The sequence below is a fragment of the Culex pipiens genome, chromosome 1, assembly GCF_016801865.2.
Source record: "Culex pipiens pallens isolate TS chromosome 1, TS_CPP_V2, whole genome shotgun sequence".
In the NCBI taxonomy this organism is placed as follows: Eukaryota; Metazoa; Arthropoda; class Insecta; order Diptera; family Culicidae; genus Culex; species Culex pipiens.
Genome location: NC_068937.1, coordinates 14,083,637 through 14,102,325, shown reverse-complemented (window position 1 = coordinate 14,102,325; position 18,689 = coordinate 14,083,637). Strand labels below are relative to the sequence as shown.

Sequence of the window (18,689 nt, the reverse complement as noted above, 5' to 3'; positions counted from 1 at the left end):
TGCATCGTTGCAGATCGTACTTACTGCTTCGGAAGAATTTTTGTTAGTTGTGATCACATTGAAAAAGCCAATTTGAAATTAAAATACTGAAAGAGAAAATTATTGTTTTTTGCTTCATACCTACAGGTTTAAAAATCTAATCAGATGAAAAAAATATTTTAAATTCTAAATACATTTGTCTTGCAGACTTTTCCGCCACCTGGCCTCCCTGCTCTGCGTACCGAAAACCTCACCCACACAGAAACATTTTTCCCGAACTGTCAGTCGCGACTCGCTCGCTTGTCAAAATCAACAGAAAAATCCATCTTCCCCGCAGCTCGGTGCTGCATTCGAAAGTTATCTCGCGACCAGGTCACAACAAAAACGGCCCGCCGTCGTCGTCCGGAATTCCGCCGTGTGGCCCCCGCCGTGGACATCGCCCTTAAGTTCCGATACTCGTATTGTGGTTCCGCGACCCCATCGTACAGTTCTTGAAAAAGTGTAAGCCAAAAAGAAAAGAGTGTTTCGTCGTCGGATTCGGAAGGAGGGGAATTTCGGGTGGGAACCCTCGGTTCCGGAGGTTTGCGGGACGAAGACTTGGTGACATCATGCCTTCTTAGAAAGAAAAAAAAAAACACCTCCGCCGTCGTCGTCGTCATCTGTCTGGAGGTGGTGTTGCCCTTGATGGCTTTTGCGATTATTGCTTTCTTGAGTGTTTGTGAGTTATTTCCTTCCCGTGGAGTAGCGGAACTTCCGGACTTCCGGATGACAAATCGGAACGCCTCCTAGCTGGGTGTGTGTTGGGGGGCTTTGGACAGAAATAGCTGCTGCAGGGAGTGTGTGTCAGACTTTGAGTTTTATTGCTTCTTTGCGGATTCGAGAATGTGTGTTTTTTGTGTGTACCGTTTTGTTTCTTTTAAAATTAAAAAAAAATAATAAATATATTGCATTGAAAGTTTCGTGCTTTTTGATTCTTTAGTTTGTCTATCAAGTTGTGTTGTGAGGTAAGTTTGGATAAAAAGCCTCAAAATAAGCTATTTGTCAAAGTTATAGTTTGTTCTGAACATGATTTTTTCTAATATACTTTTGACGAAATATTTTTTTGAAGCAGTCAAAATTTTGTAATTTGTAATTTGTTTGTTTATTTGTAACAATAGCCTATTAGTGTATTCACTTTGCTAAAAGTCAAGGAAGTAATAATTAAATAATATTGAAAAATCGCTATTTTCTGAATTTCCTGCAAGAAAAAAAAAACAAGCAAAAAATTCGTTTTTCGCTGGATAAAGTGCTATATTTGTTTATTTTTTAAAAATAATATAATCTCACAGTTTAACAAAGTTAGGCCGTTGCATTTTATTTTTTCATGTTCAGATCCACCCCTCTCCCCCTTCCCCTTCAAAAATGTACACTTAGAATTTTGGAACGCCCGCTGCGAGATTCGAACCAGCATCCTCTATATTGTGAGTCCAGTGTGCGGTCTGGTTAAAAAATTAAACCCCATGAAAAAAAATATTTGCTCTGACTCTGACTCGTGGTGGTTACAAGTAAACTCCCTATGTTTACCTGCCAATTTTTTGTAATTTTTGTCTGCTTTAAAACTTTGTAGAACATTATTACACTCTAAAAAATAACCCTGCAAAGTTAGAAAATAACGAAATTTTAAGATGAAAAATTTGGCTCTAGATGGAAAATGACCCTTCTGAGTTATTGCAGATTCTAAAAGTAAATTAATTTCCTTTAAAATGATATGTTCCCAATTTTTTACGGAAGCAATTTTTTATTTTATTTTTTTCGATTGAAAAATACGTATTTTTCGGAATTTTGAGTACGCCATCAATTCGGGCGTCCAATTTTACATAAAGTCCCTTTGAGACCAAATTTCCAAATCATCATCATTTCAGGCTGGAAAATATTCAAAAAAACTTCTTTTTTCAATCGTTCAAAAATGAGATATCGAAAAATGGAGCTCGGATTCGTGATCAGGGACTAAAGTTACCCCTCAGGACAAAGTTCCATGCAAATAAAAGCGGGTTTGGGGCAACTAAAAAAAAATACTACTGTTAAGTAAAAATTACTTATCTCGTCATTAAAACAAGATAAGTATTTTGTTTTATCTGCATTTTGTTGCAAAAAACAACATTCAAAGCTATAAACAATATGTTTTTTTGAATTTTATGTTTGACTTAACTAAATTTAAAAAAAAACCTACCCGCGCAGACAAACAAACTTAAATCTTTTTACAAATTCTATCGATAGGCAAATTAACTGTCAATTTGAATTATTTGAAACTCACCACTGCAGTTTTAAATTCACCACCGCTCATTTACATGGTTTGGCAGTTGCATGACAGTGTATGCACTCATAGTATCAAGCTATTCGAGCTTTGCGCCCGTTTACAACTACAAAGATTTACTTTTTTTAAATATTAAAAAAATGAAATTATAAGCCATCAGATGAAAAAAAAAAATTGCAAATATTTTTAAATAAGAAAATGTCTTCAAAGATAAGATAGCGAAAAAACAGTTTTTTCTTTTAATAAACTTCAAAATTTTATAGGAATCCAAATGGATTTGTTGAAAGCTGTTGCAAATATTTTTGAAACTTGTTGTCTCCCCCCACGCAATACGTCAAAATTTCAGCGAAGTTTTTTCCGCAAAAAAAAATGTTTTCAAGCTAATTGTAGACTACTATAATGCATTTTCTAATACAGGGTGGCCACTCAAGTCGGGAAATCGGGGAAAAGTCGAAAAGTCACCAGATTCCGTAAAAAATCGGGAAAAAGTCGGGAATTTGTGTTTTTTTGCCAGATAAGTCGGGAATAGTCGGGAATCCCAAGCATACTTCTTTAAAAATAAACTCTTGAATCATTTTGCAATATTTTGCAAAATTTTCAAATTAAATTCACTCAATTTTTGTTTAGTGAGTTATTTTAAATTGATGGTTCCTTTCACTGTTTCAACCTATTTGAGAATGACTATTTCTAGAGTTTTATTTTTAAAGTGTTCTACAAACTTATAAAACACAACAGCATACAAGACCTTTTAAAAAAAACTCGAGATTTGAGACATTAAAAATCTTTTTAAATGTTTGATGCATTTGACACAAATTTTCATAACATTTTTTCATGTATTTTTTTTTGTTATTTTTGTTTATCAAACAAGAATTAACAGTTAACTTAAAACCAAAACAAAAGTAATGAAAAAGTATTATGAAAATAGAGCCTAATTTTAACGATTATGGCCAGCGTAAAGTTATAATACGTTTTCTTTGTCACATTGATTGGATACTCGACAAAGATTACAATTTGAGTTGGACAATGATTTTGTTTTTGCCATTTTTTAATATATTTTTCCTTGAACTTGTACGTTGGATATCATTGATAAAGCTTAGCGGATTGCAGACTGGATTTCGCCATGTAAAGTGAAGATTTTCCAAGCTCAATTTGCCTAGGAATTGATAATTGGGAATAAAACTAACTCCACCTGATCTAGATCTTTACCACCATGACAGCCGTCCAGTTGGAGTTGGAATAAAGAATTTTTTCTACGTTTGAAAACATGAAAAAAATAATTAAATTGCAAAAAAAGTTCAAGAAATTTTGTTTTCAAAATCCATCACCAAAAGATACAAAATTAAATTGAAACATGGTAAAAACATTGTTTAAAAGAATTCCTAGATATTTTTCTAAACTTGCTTGAAACGTGCTTTGATTTACTATAAAATATTGCAATTTGGAGTGAAGTTTTTGTTTTTACGAAAATTGTCAAGTTATTTGTTTGAAATCATTTTTTTAGATTTTTTAGAATTGTCAAGTTATTTGTTTGAAATCATTTTTTTTAGATAAGAAATGACTCTTGTTTGAGTTTCTAGAAACGTCGAGAATTTTATGATGGAATTGGAGTGGCCACCCTGCAATAACTTTTAATTGAAATGTCATTTCAATTTTTATTTTTTTTTTAAAAGACGGCGAATTCCATTGCAATTGACACAAAGAATTTCAATATAATTAAAAATTTTGATTAAATTGGAATAAGGCTGTTTCAATATTTTCAAAAGTTTTTTTTTATTTTTGTCTTATGTGCAATGTACTTTATGAATTCGTGTTATTAGATTTTTGATAAATCAAAACATTTTTATCAGCCAGAGTTTCGTTTTTAAAATTTTATAAAATGATTTAAATCTGGCCCAACAAATTCAATTTTCTGTGCTTATAACATAGTTCCAACGAATCATCCCTGCGGTTAGCTTTGCTTGGTAGGCCTGGCCACTTTTACGAATATTTCTGTTACCGTTAATCTATCTGAATTGGGTCCTGAAACTAAGCTTAAATTTGTGATGTTACTGGTCACAACGATAAAGCTTATTTTTATGAGTTGGTTGGTCAAAGTTAAACTAAAAAGTGACGAACTGTCACTTTTTACACGGCGCTCACGCACACTATCAAAACAAACGTTTGATAGTGTGCGTGAACTCCGTGTAAAAGGGGTGTCAAACTAAAACGTGACCCCGTTCGTTTGACAACAGTTTGAGTGACCATCCATCAAAAAATGTTGTCTTGTAAATTTTTTTATGCATTAAAATGAAAAAAAATGACCAGAAATGGTTTTTAATCGCGTTTTTACCGTTGCACATAAAAATAAACATAGGGCTTTAGGACCCGATTGTTAAATTAAGACCATTAAAAAATTAGTTACCTTACCACAGTTACGAAGAAAACACTCAGAATTGAATAAAACCACAGGTGCACCACCACTTTGAGCGACTCATCTTAACTACTTAAACTTTTATCAGTCTTATAAATATTCGCCTTATCGCCTCTTTCTTAAAACGTTTCCAAGTGGCCCTGCATTAAACAACAACACTTTGATTCGGTCACACGTTTCTCAGCAGCAGCATTTCAATTTGCACCACCAACCAAGTTCTCACCCTCACCCATTCAAAGCAACGGGTCTTTCTTTAGTTTTTTTTGTTGTTGCTCCTCTCCAACTCTAAATTCACTCACTCGAATCATTGTTTTAGCTTTACTTTGAAACTCATTCTTCTCTGGATCATCATCATTTTTTGCTGTTTTTTTTCTTTAGGAGAGATCTCTTCTGACTGCTTGAAAAGTGTGTGTGTGCGTTCCAGAGCTCAAAAAGTGTGTAAAATTACGTGTTGGACGTCAGACGTGCAAAAAAAAAAAAGAAGTCGAGTGGCAAAATATTTGTGTGTTACTGTTCATCAAACATGCACGGTGAGAATAATTAGAGACTTCAAGACTTCATCCAGAAGAAAAAGAGAGAAAAAACAGTGTCGAAAAGCCAACATCCACCCTTAAAGCAGAGAGAGAGAGAGATGAAGCAACCGGCCACGACGGATGCGGACCGGGCCAGCAAGGCCAACCGGCCGAGCATGCTGCTGACGAACGAGGAAAATGAGCAACTCTTTGGACTGCTCGGGAGGCGCTGTCAGGTGAGTGGTGTCCACAATAAATTATGTTTCAACAACGCAACGTCTTGAAGTTAGGAACTGGAGCATTTCTTAAAGTTGTCTAGTCTTGGGGGGGAAAGTGGGTAGAGTACACGTGCTCGTACGAGGGTAACTGCAAATTGGCGACAATCGCGTTCACTTGAAAGTGAGTCAGACCTTGGCGTTATCAGAGGAGGCAGCACTGCTGGGAAAGTGGTTCTCCTTCGGATTGACGCGACAGCTGACCGCGTAAAGTGGTTAAATGATTCACTCGAAGAAGTTGGGCTGAGCGATTTCAAAGCAGTTTCTTGTAGAAGTCATAGTTTTATTTTGAAGATTCTATGTTATTTTTGACACTAAAACGATCTTAAAAAAAAATGCAAAAGAGTTTTGTGCGATCAAGGTATGTAGATTAGTAAGTTAAGGCGGGTTTTAAAGCTGTTAAAATAGTTAGTTAACACGAAACCCGGATTTTATATGGAGATTTTCAGAAAGAGAAAATTTGACCATTTTCCGGGCAAGTTTCACCGGATTTTTTTTTCTGTGGAGTTATTAAGCATGCCAAACTAAACTGGAATACGCTTTTAGAACAAACATTTTTTTCCCAAAAAATAAATTCAACTAAACGCGTTTTCCGGTTAAGTTTGGCATGCTTAACAACCCCACAGAAAAAAAAAATCTGACGAAATTTGCCCGGGAAATGGTCAATTTTTCACTTTTCTGAAAATCTTCATATAAAATCCGGGTTTCGTGCCAACTATTTTGACAGCTGGGAATTCCCGTCTTACCTTATCTAATCTACATACCTTGTTGTGCGACGCCTTTTCGACGTAATCGTGCTGTCGTATGTCAAGGGAAATAGATTAGATATTGTAAGGCGGGGTTTCGAGCTGTCAAAAAATTGTTTTACACGTAGGTAATCGTTTTTTTTAGATTTTCAGAAAAGTTACAATTTTTTAGACTCAAACACCCTAATCGTGAACCACTCTAATTTTCAACCACACCAATCAATATTCAATTTTTAGTGTAAAACCCAATTCTCGGGTGAGTTTTCAAAAAGCCGTAAGAGCCACCGTGACCTCCGACACTTATTTTCGTTTTTCTTCAAATTGAAACAATACTTCATTTGTTTTTAGGTTAGGGCACTTGAAGAACATGTGTATGGACAATCTCATGCATTTTTGAAATCAGTTTATTGTAATTAGGGTATTTTAACCATTAGTGGACCCCCTAGTAGAGCCGAAGCACATTTTTCACAAATTTTCAATATTTTAAGCACTTTTTCATAACCCTTTGTACAAAACATTGAAATCTGAAGTCTTTTGAACAATTTTGACTATTTGTTTCATCAGTTATTTGTTTTTGAGCAGAAAAATAGCCATTTGAAAAAAAAGTTTTTTTGCCTTGTTATGGACCCCCTTTTCCTATAGTGGACCCGGGTCCATAATCCGATTGTGGACCCGGGTCCACTTTAGGCAAACTGTTATTTTTATACCAAATTTAACCGATATTTGATGTTTTGATGCATGGTGTAGGTCTAATGATAGATATAATGAATAAAAGATGGATTTTGCTCACTTTTCATTATAAACAAATATGTTTTGTTAACAAATTTGGCTTTAAACAACAAAAAACCTAACAGACATTTAAAAACATTTATTTCCGAAAAAGATCAGAGAAAACGTTTCAAAAACCACTATAAACATAAAAATAATTTAAAAAAAGTAATCTTGATGCAAATTTTTCCATATTAATTACATAAATGGTTGACCGAAACTAAATAATAGATTTGTTTACAGTTGCTGATAAAATCACGCATGTTTATTTAAAAAAAAATGTGTTGTTATTGATTTATTATTATAAAATATCATTTCAAACTGCATTTATGATGCTTCAGTTAAGTACAATCAACTATAGTTTTGATTAATTATAAATTTTTACGGCTTCAGCATTTTTGGTACTTTTAACATGAAAACAGCTATATTTATACTCATAATTGAAAAAAATATGCGTTTAGGTTGAAAACAACAAGAATTTATTGTATGTTTTAGAGAAACTTTTGCTTGAATACACAGTTTTCTTCATTTTTGAAGGTTAAATTAACAGGGGTCCACTTTTGGAAAAGTTTGGATTTCGTTGTCCTATATTGGACCCCCCTAATTTTTGCTCGAAAATGGCAGTTCTTCGCTTTATTTTAGTAAAGATCCTTAAACTTACATTATTTCGACTTGCTGAAGTTAAACAATCAGTCAAAAAATGATTGGATGGTTAATTCAGTCATAAAATATAAATGCAGTTTTGTTGTGAAAATGCTAGTGGCCATGGCTGATTTCAGATGTCGAACTCAAAACACTTATTTTGGCGAAAAGGACAATTCAATGTCAGTCAACAGTGTTTTAAATGATGCTGAACATGCCAAATAAAAGATTTGTAGACAACAACACGCTTGAAATTGTGATTTTATTGAATTTTTCATCAAAAACCCTTCAGAGGGTCCACTATAGGAAAGCGGTCCACTAATGGATAACGTACCCTAGGTCGAATACCGATGCAAAAAGGGCTTTGTTTACCAATGGCTCTTACGGCTTTTTGAAAACTCACCCGAGAATTAATAGTACTTGATATTTTTCAATATTATTCCATATGCGGGATTTTGAGTTCAAAAAAGGACTACACTCAACCCCCGGTGGTTGGTCACTTTTTCGTTTGACACTTTTTTAGTTTGTACCCCGTTGGTTGGTCAAAGTCAAACTAAAAAGTGACGAACTGTCACTTATTACACGGCGCTCACGCGTACTATCAAAACAAACGTTTGGTAGTATGTGTGAACTCAGTGTAAAAGGGGTGTCAAACTAAAAAGTGACCCCGTTCGTTTGACAACAGTTGGTGTCAAACCATCGGGGTTTGAGTGTAAAAAAATCGGATACGCAATAGGGTGACAACACTAAAAATTGACGTCAGGGATAGCTTCTGATTCGATTCCTTAAGGAGGTATTAGACTACGGCAAACAAACAAACAAACAAACTCGCACATTTTGACAGTTTGTCTGCGATGTTTGTTCGCAAACATTTGTTTGCAGAAACGTCAGCTTGCATGCATTTGTCTTGTTTGCGGCAAAAAAAAAAAGTTTGCTGGATTATTTTTGCAGCCCACGACGGATTCAAATAAATGTACGGCTCGTGCTGAAAAAATCTTCTTTTTGTAACTTGTTGCATAATTTTGGTCATGTTTTGGGTCTTAGGATGTAAAATTATAATTTTACATATTTTTTTTTAATTTTCAAAATCACCCTAATAGTGATCAAACTTAATTTTCAACCAAACCAAATGTTACCCCTTTCCATTTGCAGCAACTTTTCTGAAGACACTAAAGCATTGCAAATTTAATTTAAAGTTTTTGTCCTCCCCCCTTCAAAATGTTCTCTAAATATTCCGGGGGTAAAAAACAAATTGTTGACTACAGTTGAAATTTTCATAGAAAAAAATTGTAAAATCGATTGTAAACTACACAGTAAAAAATTGTGTAAATTTGGAAAATGTAATTTTGGAAGGATGAACATAACCTCTTTTATTGTGTAATTTTACCTCAATTTAGACTGAAAAGGCGACACCAGAATAGTGGTATAATTACACATTTTCAGAGGTAAAATTATACGTTTTTTTCTGACATAAAAGATGTACCTCTTTCCAGATGTAGTATTACCATAGTTTTTCTATGTGCTCACAAATGATTGTATAACGATTATTTATGCATTTTTAATAAAAAAAGAGTTTTATATATTTAAACAAGTTTAGAATTTTTCGATCACAAATCGGTAAAAGAGGTAGAACTGTTGCAAAAAAAAAAACATATTTTTGTAAATTAATTGGTACTTTGTAAATTTTTGATTGTAGCATTACTGTATTGATTTGCGATAACTTTTGTTTAAAAATTTCGAAAATCTTGCTTGAAATTTGATATTTAGTCCCCACACTTTTTTTCTGCAAATCTGGCTTGAAATTTAGTTTTTTTTTGCTTTTTGTGAAAGAGAATCAAGTATAATTCAACGCTACACAGAAAAAAAATCATGGTAATATTAGATCTGGATAGGGGCACATTTATTATGTCAGAAAAAAGGTGTAATTTTACCTCTGGAAATGTGTAATTTTACCTCTTTTCTAGTGTAATGTCACTTTTTCAGTCAAAAATGAGGTAAAATTACATCATAAAAGAGGCCTAATATTCAACCTTCCAAAATTACAGCTTCCAAATTTACATTATTTTTTACTTTGTATAAATCGTTTATATATTCAACTTTTTTTTGTTGAATTTTACCTCGTACAGAATTATAACAGAATTATTTTTTTCTAAAAACTAAACAAAATAAAAATAAATTAAAAGCAAAATTAAATATACAATTTAAGAGAACTTAAACATTCTTTTTCGATTAAATGTACCATGTACAAGAGTAAATTCCAGGTATTAAAAATGATTCAGGTTTTGTTTTTTTTAATATAGTATGTCCATCTCGGAAAATATTTTTTTTCGTATCGCTGCGAAAATTTCCCTCATGAACTCGCAAAACTGAGCAACATTGCCGAAGAAAGCAACGAACAATTCGGTAACCACGCAAAGTTACAGCGTTCGGAACGTTACACCGGTGAACAGCCCGGAACGGATCGGACCAGGTGGCCACGTTTCGGCTTTCGACGTAACCTGGCATGCGACATGTCAAACGACGCGTTTTTGCCGGCAGAGTTCGATGAAAAAACGCGTTATCGTCTGAAATCAAGTAGTAAACTGGTAAAAAATCGGAAATGAGGAAGCAGGTTTCTCCGAAGAGTTTTGAACAACAAGTTGGTTAAATTGAGAAAATCGGCGATAAGACCAGGTCCTTTTCGTGCCAAACATACGAGAATTTGTACGATTTAAAAAGTCTAAAATTGAAGAGAAAATTTTCTGAGCTACATGAAAAAAAATTATCCAGAACCTAGAAACCATTTAAAAAAAACAAAAATATACTTCCTTTAAGTGGAGTAACCCTCAAATGCCTAGAACTTAAAAGGAAGGCTCTAGGAAAAAAAAACTCTTAAATAGCCAATTACATGTTGCTTTGAAAAATATTTTTTCAAGACTAAATTTTCAATATTTTTGACAAAAAAAATCATGATTTCATGGGAATGCAATCTAGCTAAGAGGGCATGATGGAATAAATCAGTTGAGAACTGCAGCGTGAGTTTAACTGAAAAAATAAACTAGTTGTTCATATTTCGACTTAGAAACTTGATTTTATTTACAGTGATTCCCTAAAATGTGTACTATAGCGTGATGCTCATGGTTTTTTTTTAAATTTCGTTGAAATGGATTTTTTTAAATCAAAAAGCGAGAAGCGTCAAATATCGCAAAAATACGGCAAAGGCTGCCGATTCCCCCCAAAATTAATGCCCAAATGGTGATAGACTTGACAATTATTCAAATATGTTTTTTTCCCAAATGTTGTGTGTTTTCAAGAATTAATAAATTGGACGATTGAAATTAAACCGATTAATTTTAATGTAATCCACTGCAAATGTGCGATTATTTTATTGCACACAAAGAGCAATCTTACTGCATTGCTTAGCACAAGTTGTTTCAAAGCCGCAGCAGCTGCAGTTGCATTTAATTAGCCTCTTCTTCTGCATCAGATGAGATGTGGGGCTTAAGACTGTTTGCAATCGAAACCGTTCGCAGCTCGATTTCGCCTTAATTTTGCGTAAGGTTCACGCCGGTGGAGGCCGCTGCCCTGATGCAACCAGCCACCCATAATTTGACCAATTTTGTTTACTTAATGGGCTGATGCCAGCGGAGTGATAGAGAAAGAAATGGAAATTTTGCGATGAGGTGGAAAATCAAGCAGGCATTTTTGGACGTTCGACGTGCGGGGTAAAAGCATGCCAAATTTAAACGATCTCCACCTCGCTATAGTGAAAAGTGAGTGTGACTATGAAACTAACCATCCTTATGGCCCAATAGAGCTTGGGAGGAAGCAAAACCAGATTCAATAACCGGTTAATGATGGCGCGCGTTGGCCAGTAGATCGATCGCGGAACCTCGGCCAAGTTATGCTCTGGGGTGCGATGAAATTGGTCATGTTTTTTCATGCCTTTTCCCTCGCACACACACACATAAATAAATACATTATTCATCATCTGCGGCTAGGAAGAAAATGTGGTCGTCTGGTGGCCGCCAAATGAAAGTGAAAAGTACCTTGAGCTTTTGCACATGCTTTTGGAAGGTACTCCTTGCCTTACTGTCACACCAGCTAAAAAAGCAGCAGGTGGCCTTTCGTCAAATGCCGGAATCAGCGGGTTTGTTTTTCTCTCTCTATCTGTCTTGAGGAAGTGTCTTGCACGATAGAGTCGCGGGGTTTAGTACAGTTGGAATGTGCACCTTTTTGTTTTGACCACCCTTCTTTCTCCTTAGCTGTGAACTAGTTTGTGTTTCCCGTTTTGCCAACTGCACATACTAACGAATCGTAACGATTTATGGTTGAGATTTAAAAATTAGTTATGGTCTTTTGTTAATACTTGGGAAAAATTACACTGAAGGCTTGAGTTGATTTTTTGCATATTTATTTATATATTTATTTTATTTAAACGCAATGTATGGCAGTTGAAGACTTATGCTTTCAATTTCTAGCATACACGAAAAAACAAATATAAGACAAAATGCTGAAAATTTATGAAAAACTAGACTGAATAGGCAAAATATAATAATAACAATATAATAGGAAGATGTATAAATTGAGCAATTCTCTAAAAAAAAACTTTTTTTAAATCAAAAAGAAATTAACATTTTTATTTGTAAGCCATAAGTTATAAATGCTGTGAAACTTTTTTGCGGTTCTGTTTATTAATGTTTCACAAACTTTCAAAATATGTTTAAATTGGTTCAAACTTGCAGGAAAATATATTTTTTCAGTTGGTTGCACATCTGTTTCCATTCAAATTTTGAAGTTTTTATTAGTTTTTTTTTATCTCTAGACAATCTCTTGACATAATCTTTGAAAAATATTTGTAACGGCCCAACATAAAAAATGCCCTAAATATTCATTATTTATTATTTTCATTTTTGTTTATGAATTAGACGATTTAAATGTCCATATTTGAACAAGATGGTCAATATTTTGTCAATTGTTTGTTTTGTTTTGACAATACAAAAATCATGATTTTTTGTCTTTAGATTAAAATTATAATTTTTAATCACATTAATACCATTGTTTGCCACGCTCTAAGGCTTATCCTAAACCTTATACCGGCCCAAAAACCGTCCAACTCCAAACGAAACTTATATAGGGATTCCGTGGAGATTTTCGCGATGGAGAGAGAAATCGACCGCGAAGCGACTAAAAAAAGATGATCTTTCGAAAACATTGAAAAAAGAAAAAAAAATATAGGGAGTGTTCTTTTATTACGTAACGCAGTTGGTGGAGAGGGGTGGGTCGAAGACGTTACACTCCATACATGGTTTTTAAATTTTTTATGTAAATTTTGTTATAAGAAGGAGGGAGGGGGTCCAAGAATCATTTTTTTTGCGTTACGTAATAAAAGAACGCTCCCATAGTGGTTTTGCAGTAAAGCTAAAAGGCTAAAAGACACATGTCGTCACCTATGAATAAGTAGCGCAAACCTATTACTTTTAGGAAAAATTTGTTTTTTTTAATAACTTGATCTGGATAAGACAAATTATTTACAAAATTTTGGCGTATGATTTCCCTTTATTATTTTGTTATTTATCTATGAGAAAATTGTAAATATCTAGAAAAAATGATAATATTTGCCAAAAAGTCTTTCACAATTTGCCAAAAAGTCTTTCACAATCAATCAAAAATGTTGAATATAAGCAATTCTCTGAGATTTCGGTCATTCATTTTTTTTTCGGATGAAACTTTTTTGGTGCCTTTGGTTTGCCCAAAGAAGCCATTTTGCATCATTAGTTTGTCCATATAATTTTCCATAAAAATTTGGCAGCTGTCCATACAAAAATGATTAATGAAAATTCAAAAATCGGTATCTTTTGAAGGATTTGTTTTGATCGATGTGGTGTCTTCGGCAAAGTTGTAGGTATGGATATGGCCTGGTAAAAATGATGCACGGTAAATTTTTTTTTATTTTTTTTGTCAGTGAAACTTGATTTGCAAAAAAAAAAACACTATTTTTTATGTCCTGAGTTTTTTTGAACAGGACCTATAAACTATTGTCTTCCATATGTTTTTGGGACGTATTCAAAAAAAAACTCTAGATATCTATGTTTTAGGGAACATCAAATGCCAACTTTTCAGAAATTTCCAGAACGTGCAACAAAATTTTTGATTTTCATTTTTATTTAAATCAAGACTAATATTTCAAAATAGCGTAATATTGAATTTTTGGCACTTTTGAAATGTTAGTCCTGATTTAAAAAAAATAGCACGATCACTCTGAATTGAAAAAGACAATGACCAGTTCAAAATCAAAGCGATGTTCGAAGATCAAAGCAAAACAAATAAATCAAAAAAAATCTCAAAGTTTAAATTTTTATCAAATTGAACTTGGCTTGTTTTGATAAATTTTGTAAGAAGGCAAAACAAAATTATGTGCATGTTTGGAATACATAACACATAACTCCACATCTGTGTCACCAGAGTCGACAAAAAGCCCATAATCGCCAGCCAATAACTCATTCGGTCCAGTCCGAGACCGGTGTGTTTGTGTTGTTGTGCCGATTCTTAATCGGTTTATGCCAATTTTGAGGACTCACTCCGAAACATGTTTGGTTTGTCCTTGCTCCACACTCTCTGATATTTTTTTGTTGAAACAAGTTTTGAGATCAAGCCCAATTCGATAATATTAACAGAATCGTGTGCCCTCAAAAACCCATTTTTTCTTGCTCCCCGTGTGACACACTGACTTAGACCGACTTGTTGCATTTATTTTTGTTATTAATAGTTTTTTGCTTGTAACAAAAAAGTGCGATAACAGCCTTATTTGGCATGCACACACGTTGTTTCGATGGTTGCGCACATATAAACATATTAATGCCGTGATTTGGCACAATTATCAAACTTTGTTTCCATCTCTTTCGTGTGCAAAAAATGACACATTCGCGGGGATAAAAATTCATGCGGTGTGTGTGCAAATTTTGATTATGCAAATCATACACTCTCCCTCTCTTTCTCTTGTTTGTTGAATATATTTTGCTCTACTGATGCATTCATGCAAGGGTGTTATCAGCGCCGTACCTAGGGGTTGGCGCGGTTGGCGACCGCCAAGGGCGCCAGCCCTTGGGGGGCGCCGAAATCGATGATTGTACAAAATTTTCATCTCAACTATAACATCCTCATTAGATAAAAAAAAACAGAAAGGGCGCCGAATTATTCTGTAATTCTGTAATTTCGGAATACATTCGTCCGGCTTCAGCTGAAGATTCATGCTGTCCCATGTTGCATGTTCGAGTGTAGACCTACGGAAAACCTTGCCGCGAGGAGGGGTGAGTGAACCTGTACACGAGCCACCTACGACATAATTCCTCGGGCGGCCCAGGTCAACTCGAAGTTACCCCAGGCACCCCCAGTGCAGGACACATTGGGGGTAGAAAGCGGATAGAATAAGCAAAACATCAAAGCAGAGTGCGAGCCATACTTTTAAAGTGGTATCTGCAAAGGAATTTGTATTAACAAAAGGGTCAAAAATAAAAAGGCGATACTAATTAATACTTCCCTGCGACCTTGGAGGTCTCTCGGTTGGACATATAGTCGTGGACACCAAGCTTGGTAGCAATCCTTGACAGTCGGTGTGGTATTGATCACAGATGGTGTTAATTTGTCCTGCAGCTGTGTAGCAAGTCAGATGCTCGCTCATTCGGTTTGAAACGAAAAGAACAAAAGAGAACACAAGAAAACATTAGATTCTGATAGTGAGTTTTACACAGATATAAAGTGTTATATAATATTAAATATATTTATAATAATATTTTCACTTTATGATTATTTATTGACACTTTATTTATTTGCTTTCACTATCACTTTCACTATTTCTTCGGGTCGTCTAATTTTCGTCGTGCTCCCGTACTTGAAGAATTCCGCATAACTAATCATTGCTGGTTAGAAGTTTCATGTCGAACATGTTACAAACTAACACAACAGTGACACAGGAACAGAACTTCACAAGCACGGACATTTTTACACGACCTCCCAGTGAATTAATACCGAGCTTTAACTATTTTCATACTACTATTACCTAAAATGTCCAAAGCAGCTCAGTAAAACTCACTGGGAGCGTTCCACAATTTAGCCCCATCCGGGGGGAGCTTATCCCTTTGTACCCTCGTGTTTGTTTCCTTTGAACAGTAGTCTAGGTAGTCCAAGAAGGTTCAGCACAAGTTTGAATCGAAAGCAATTGCTTGAACAGCTGAACGGATCAAACTATTGCTTCCCTTGCTGAACTAACTATGCTACTGTTACTAAGGAAACAAAAGGATAAAACATCATGATTTGATGTTCTAACAGGTACGTTCAACTAGCCAGCTGCGAGACCCATCAGCCCGGCCGGGAACCAGTCCATATCTGTCGAGTACAGCATACGGTGTGGTTCACAGAATATCAAATACAGCAAACACAACACTAAGGCTATACATATGGACTGACGGGATGGAAGCACGTGGACACCTCCCCCCAGAAAGGGCGCCGAATTATGAAACAGAATTAAAAATAACTAGATAATTTGGTTTAAAATATAAAAAAATATTTAGGGGCGCCAAAATCAATTGTATGAATATTTCTAGAGTTTTTTTTTAAAAGGACCTATAAACTATTGTCTTTCATATGTTTAAAGGGCCTATTCAAAAAAAAAAACTCTAGATTTCTACCGAAGTGTTTTTTTTTGAAAATTCATACTTAATGCTAAATTTATTTTTTCATCAAAGAAGGGGCGCTCAAGTGGCAGAAAGTTAAAGGAGTTCTAGTAGAGCTTCTCAAAATAAATACACGTTAAAGTTTGGACCGTTGTATAATGAAGTTTAAGTCATACCTTCCAGACTAAAAAAATGTCCAACTATACGTTATTTTCACGTTAATTTGGCTGTGGATCACAATCAGCCAAATTGTGAAAAATATGGTCATATTTTGAGCTTCTTTTAAATAGGAATTATTTTAACATTAAAATATATACCTTTCTTTTGAAATTTTTACGTTCTCGAGTAAAAAAAATGCCCTTTGAAATATTTTCGGCTCGATTTCCCATTTTTTAATCAACTTCGTGCATAGAAATTTACATACTCTTTTTCAAAATGCTAGAGTTTTGAATGTGGAAAACTGCTGTAAATTTTCACCGATAAGACCAACATTATTTGTTCAGAGCGAGTTGTGGCGCTTTAACCACGGCAAATGTAAAAACAAAAAAAAAATATCAAGGTTTAAAAACATTTGTATAGTTTTGCGCAAAAAATATTTTTCTGGAATATAAAATTTAATTTTACGAATTAAAAATTAATCAATGAATACTGATGAAAATAAATATTAATGCAAAACATAATTTAAAAAATAAAATTATGAAATACGGGCAAATTACTCGTCAATCCTTAGAAATTTTGGAAACTTATGATTGCAAAACAACTGGACAGGTGTATAATGCATTTTAAAACACTTTTTTTTTATTCAAATGTTGGAACCGTGGCCTGTAATTTCAATTTTTTAACTTTTTTTATTTTTTTGGTCAGAGTCGAGGGACATAAACTTCAAAAAATATTTGCAAAGGCCTAAATTGATTTTGACGAAATTTTATACTTCGATGAACTAAGCTTGCTGGGATTCCTATCTAGATAGAACAAGATAGCACACGGGCATCGAGTTATTATTTTTTTTCAATTTTGAAGAAGGATTTTTTTCTTTTTTCGTTGTAATTAGAAAAATAAAATCCAAAGCTAAATCATACAATCAAATACTAGATCAGATCAAATTATGCAGGCTTAGAAATATAAAATTTGCTAACAAGTTATAGCTAAATTTATCATTATTGAGCATTTAATTCTGTGCATTTATCTGAAAAATAAATTTTAAAACCGACTATCATTATCGATTTTATGAAATCTGAGAAAATATTCAGCCAACTTAACTCCTATAATAAAATTTCAATTCAACCTATCTCATATTATCTGAAAAATAAAAAAATAAAATAACTGTGTTTATGAATTTGACCATATTAAGGTCTCCAATTGCAATTATAAAATCAAAACTCATATTGAAGCAATCATTAAAAAATAATATCAATTTATCAAAATGCTTGTAAATTTGGGAGGGGCGCCAAATTGATGCTTCGCCAAGGGCGCCGTGGACCCAAGGTACGGCTCTGGGTGTTATGCACATGTGTTTTTTTATATCTGTTTTGGGGTTTTTTTTCTGGTCATTTTGTGTTTTGTTTCAACTCATTGACAGGTGCATTCAAACGTACTTGAAGAGTACATTTTGTTATTAGAAAAATTGATAGTTGATATTTTATGACAGTGCTCCCAGATTGGCAACATTTAGTCATATTAAAATATTTCATTTCAAATACAATTTTCGTACAAATTTACAACATTCGATCTTCAAAATTTACTTAACTGAATTGGCGATATTTCACGACAGGGTTGCCAGTTCTTCGAAATTGAGGAAGATTTATTTTCATATTTGTTTAATCGAGCATTGATATCTCTTCCAAAAATGTGATATTTCACGACAAGGTTGCCAGATCTTGAAGTATTCATGAGTGAGTAATTTTTGAAAAAAATTTAAATGGTGTTTTTCACTTAAGTGCTCATAGCACCAAACGGAGTTGTCAGATATCCATGTTTTTCAGTAGTTCAAATTAGAACATACTTCAACAGAGATCGATTACCCTATCTCAATAATCGCTAGCCACAATCAACCTATATACCCAACACCACACCAAGCTGAAGATAGCTCCATCCTCAAATATTTGTAGAAACGTGTCAATGTACCAAATTATATCACTCAGCAATAGATACACTTTTTACCCAACTTACAATCCCCTGATGAGTAAAAATATCCCCCACTTGATAAGATTATCCAGATATTAATACTCATCACATGTATCCACCCTCCCCCTCTATTTCTCAACACACTGTCACTCATACTTTGACAATACTACATAATCCTCTCGTCCAATTATATAACCTAACAATTAGACTAATAACCCCTGTCTTCACCTCACATAATCTAATTCCCCCACATAAACCAAACAAACAATACATAAAATAATTATCACAA

General features: G+C 34.1%; 1 protein-coding gene across 3 annotated transcripts in view; it reads left to right on the top strand.

Annotated features, from left to right (window-relative positions):
• The first annotated feature begins 296 nt into the window (after positions 1 to 296).
• Positions 297 to 18,689, top strand: part of LOC120427663 (actin nucleation-promoting factor WASL) — a 51,273-nt gene continuing 32,880 nt past the window's right edge. For 2 of the 3 annotated variants that reach the window (XM_039592538.2, XM_039592537.2), the window contains exons 1-2: positions 297 to 480; positions 5,061 to 5,430. In XM_039592538.2, coding sequence (XP_039448472.1) covers positions 5,314 to 5,430 — 117 coding nt within the window. In that variant the 5' untranslated portion in view covers positions 297 to 480; positions 5,061 to 5,313. Of the gene's footprint in view, positions 649 to 5,060; positions 5,431 to 18,689 lie in introns of all 3 variants that reach the window. The other variant, XM_039592536.2, reaches the window with a different exon arrangement.